Here is a 2,651-nt window from a genome sequence, read left to right as displayed (position 1 = left end):
TATATATATATATATATATAATGTCGGATTTGTTTGTTTTCGAGTTGCTTTTTATTAGTTAAAACCAAAACAACCCAATATAATCAGTTTTTTTTACCAACACCAAACAAATCAAACCAAACAACTAATCAAGTTTTTTTCCAATTTGATGAAATTTGTGATTTCGATTTGATTTTGTAATCCCTACTATGCATTAGTCTCATATTTGTTGGGTTATCCCACATCGGAAGTGGAAGGGGCTGGTGGTCAATTTATAAGTGTGAGGGAAAGCCTCAACCTTTGAGCTAGCTTTTGGGTTGAGAAGGCCCAAGACCACTCAACATTGGTATCAGAGCCCAGGTTGTCAACAAGTCTCAGCCCACCGGGAGGAACTGGGTTGTCGTTCTCTCCAGCCCAAGGCTTGATGTGTGAAGGGGGAGATTGTTGGGTTATCCCACATCGGAAGTGGAAGGGGCTGGTGGTCAATTTATAAGTGTGAGGGAAAGCCTCAACATTTGAGCTAGCTTTTGGGTTGAGAAGGCCCAAGACCACCCAACAATATTCACGTGAATTATGTACGATTCTTCTACAGTTTAAATGTTTGTACTATTGAAATTAGAAGTTTGCAATATAATTTAATTTAATTTTATTTTTTATTTTTTAAATAAAAAAGTCATAAATGAGTTATGGCACAAGACTGAATGAACTTGTACCTTAAAGACACTAGTAATTACAGGCGAAATCAGGATTAAGAGTTTTGAGACTCTAAATTTCTTTAATAACCATTAATAAATTTTGTTAGGGATTCATATATATATATATAATTTTCTAGTACAAATATAAGTTCTACGAAAAGCTACTGTAAACCCCACCTAACTTGATCTCTGTCAATTATACCTAGAATTTATGCTTAATGAGCTTGGGGCATATAAGTTGTGTCTATTGAACTTATACCTCTTATAAAATGTTTGTCTTGCGAATTTAGATACTATGAACTTATGTTCCAAAATAAAAGTTTGCAACACATAAGTTTTTGTGATATACGTATGGGCGGAGCTAACTTGAGGTTCATGAATTTGGACAAATTCAATAAGTTTAGTAGCATACTAGCATAAGTTATGTTTTAAAACACAAGTTATATCCTAAGATATAAGTTTAGTGACACAAACTACGCCACATGACATAAATTTAGACCCAAATTATGCCTATTGAGTTTATCTCTCCAAAGCACAAATTATATCTATTGAATTTATGTATACTAAACTTGGGACATAAAGTTTTGTAACACCTTGTTTGGATGAATATTACCCGCTCTATTGGTACGCTATGTTTGTTTTGATTGTTATTTAAATTCTATTAATTTATCATTAGGTAACGATAAAAAGACTCATTTTATGTAACAATCGATTTGGTGTGATGACATTGTCACCTTAATATTTTCTTCTCCCATTTTGTTTCTATTTATTATTTAATAATCATATTTCATCTTTTATCCTATATTTCAAAGTAGCTCTACCCAATATCCTACTTTTTGTAGGTTTATAATTCAAATTATAAATATGTTACCTTATGTAATAACGGAGAACGATACAATCTCATCCAACACAACAAAACACAATACAATACAAGACAACACAATACAATACAATACAACACAATACAATACAACACAACACAATACAATACAACACAACATTATACAATACAATCTCATCCAACACAACAAAACACAATACAACACAACACAACACAATACAATACAACACAACACAACAAAACAAAACACAATACAATACAACACAACACAATACAATACAACACAACATTATACAATACAATACAATACAATACAACACAACAAAACAAAACACAACACAACACAACACAATACAATACAATACAACACAACAAAACAAAACACAACACAACACAACACAACACAACACAATACAATACAACACAACATTATACAATACAATATAATAAAATACAATAGATATTTGTATCGTGCCCTAGCTTATACTAGTACTATAGTTCACTTGTATTTAAGCTTTTGAGTAATGTAATTATTACATTACTTGCGTGAGAGCCTGTAACGACCTGTTTAGTCGTTTGGAGCATTAGAGTTATTCTGGGAAAAACTGTCAGGATCGACGGATCCCACGACGGACCGTCATGGGCACGACGGACCGTCGAGGGGGTCTCGTTCCAAAACACTTAGAATTTAGAAAATTGGGTACTGAGATCGACTCTCTGAACTTCGCGACGAAATGGAAGGACGGACCGTCGCAGGCACGACGGGCCGTCACAGACTCTTTAATGAATTGAGTCTCTGAACCTTGTGACGGAAGCAGCAGGACGGACCGTCGCAGGCACGACGGGCCGTCACAGGCTGCGTAACCCTGACTGGGTCGGATTTCTGTTAAATGTTTTAAGGGGCGTTTTGGACTATTCATGCTTATAATTATAAAGTTAGTGGATTAATGTTAATAATTCAATTACTTGGGGGTTAAAAGAGATAACCTTGAAACAAATAGTGGGGTATTTTATCATCTTTTATACTTAATTATATGCTAATTAGGGTAAAAGAATAAGGTTTTGAATAAGAAAAATAGAGAGAGAGAAAGAAGGGAGAAACGAACGATAGGAAGAGAAGAACGCAGAGGAAAGCA

At 34.2% G+C, this 2,651-nt stretch overlaps 1 protein-coding gene across 1 annotated transcript in view; it reads right to left on the bottom strand.

Annotated features, from left to right (window-relative positions):
- Positions 1-1,845: 1,845 nt before the first annotated feature.
- LOC107031609 overlaps positions 1,846-2,651 on the bottom strand; it is a 9,936-nt gene continuing 9,130 nt past the window's right edge. Inside the window, exon 3 of the mRNA XM_015233039.2 lies at positions 1,846-2,069. Within this exon, the coding sequence (XP_015088525.1) occupies positions 2,054-2,069 (16 nt within the window). The 3' untranslated portion in view covers positions 1,846-2,053. The remainder of the gene's footprint in view (positions 2,070-2,651) is intronic.

The sequence above is a fragment of the Solanum pennellii genome, chromosome 1 (genome assembly GCF_001406875.1).
Source record: "Solanum pennellii chromosome 1, SPENNV200".
NCBI lineage: Eukaryota > Viridiplantae > Streptophyta > Magnoliopsida > Solanales > Solanaceae > Solanum > Solanum pennellii.
The sequence above is the reverse complement of the archived record's forward strand: the minus strand, read 5'-3'. Positions and strand labels throughout refer to the sequence as shown.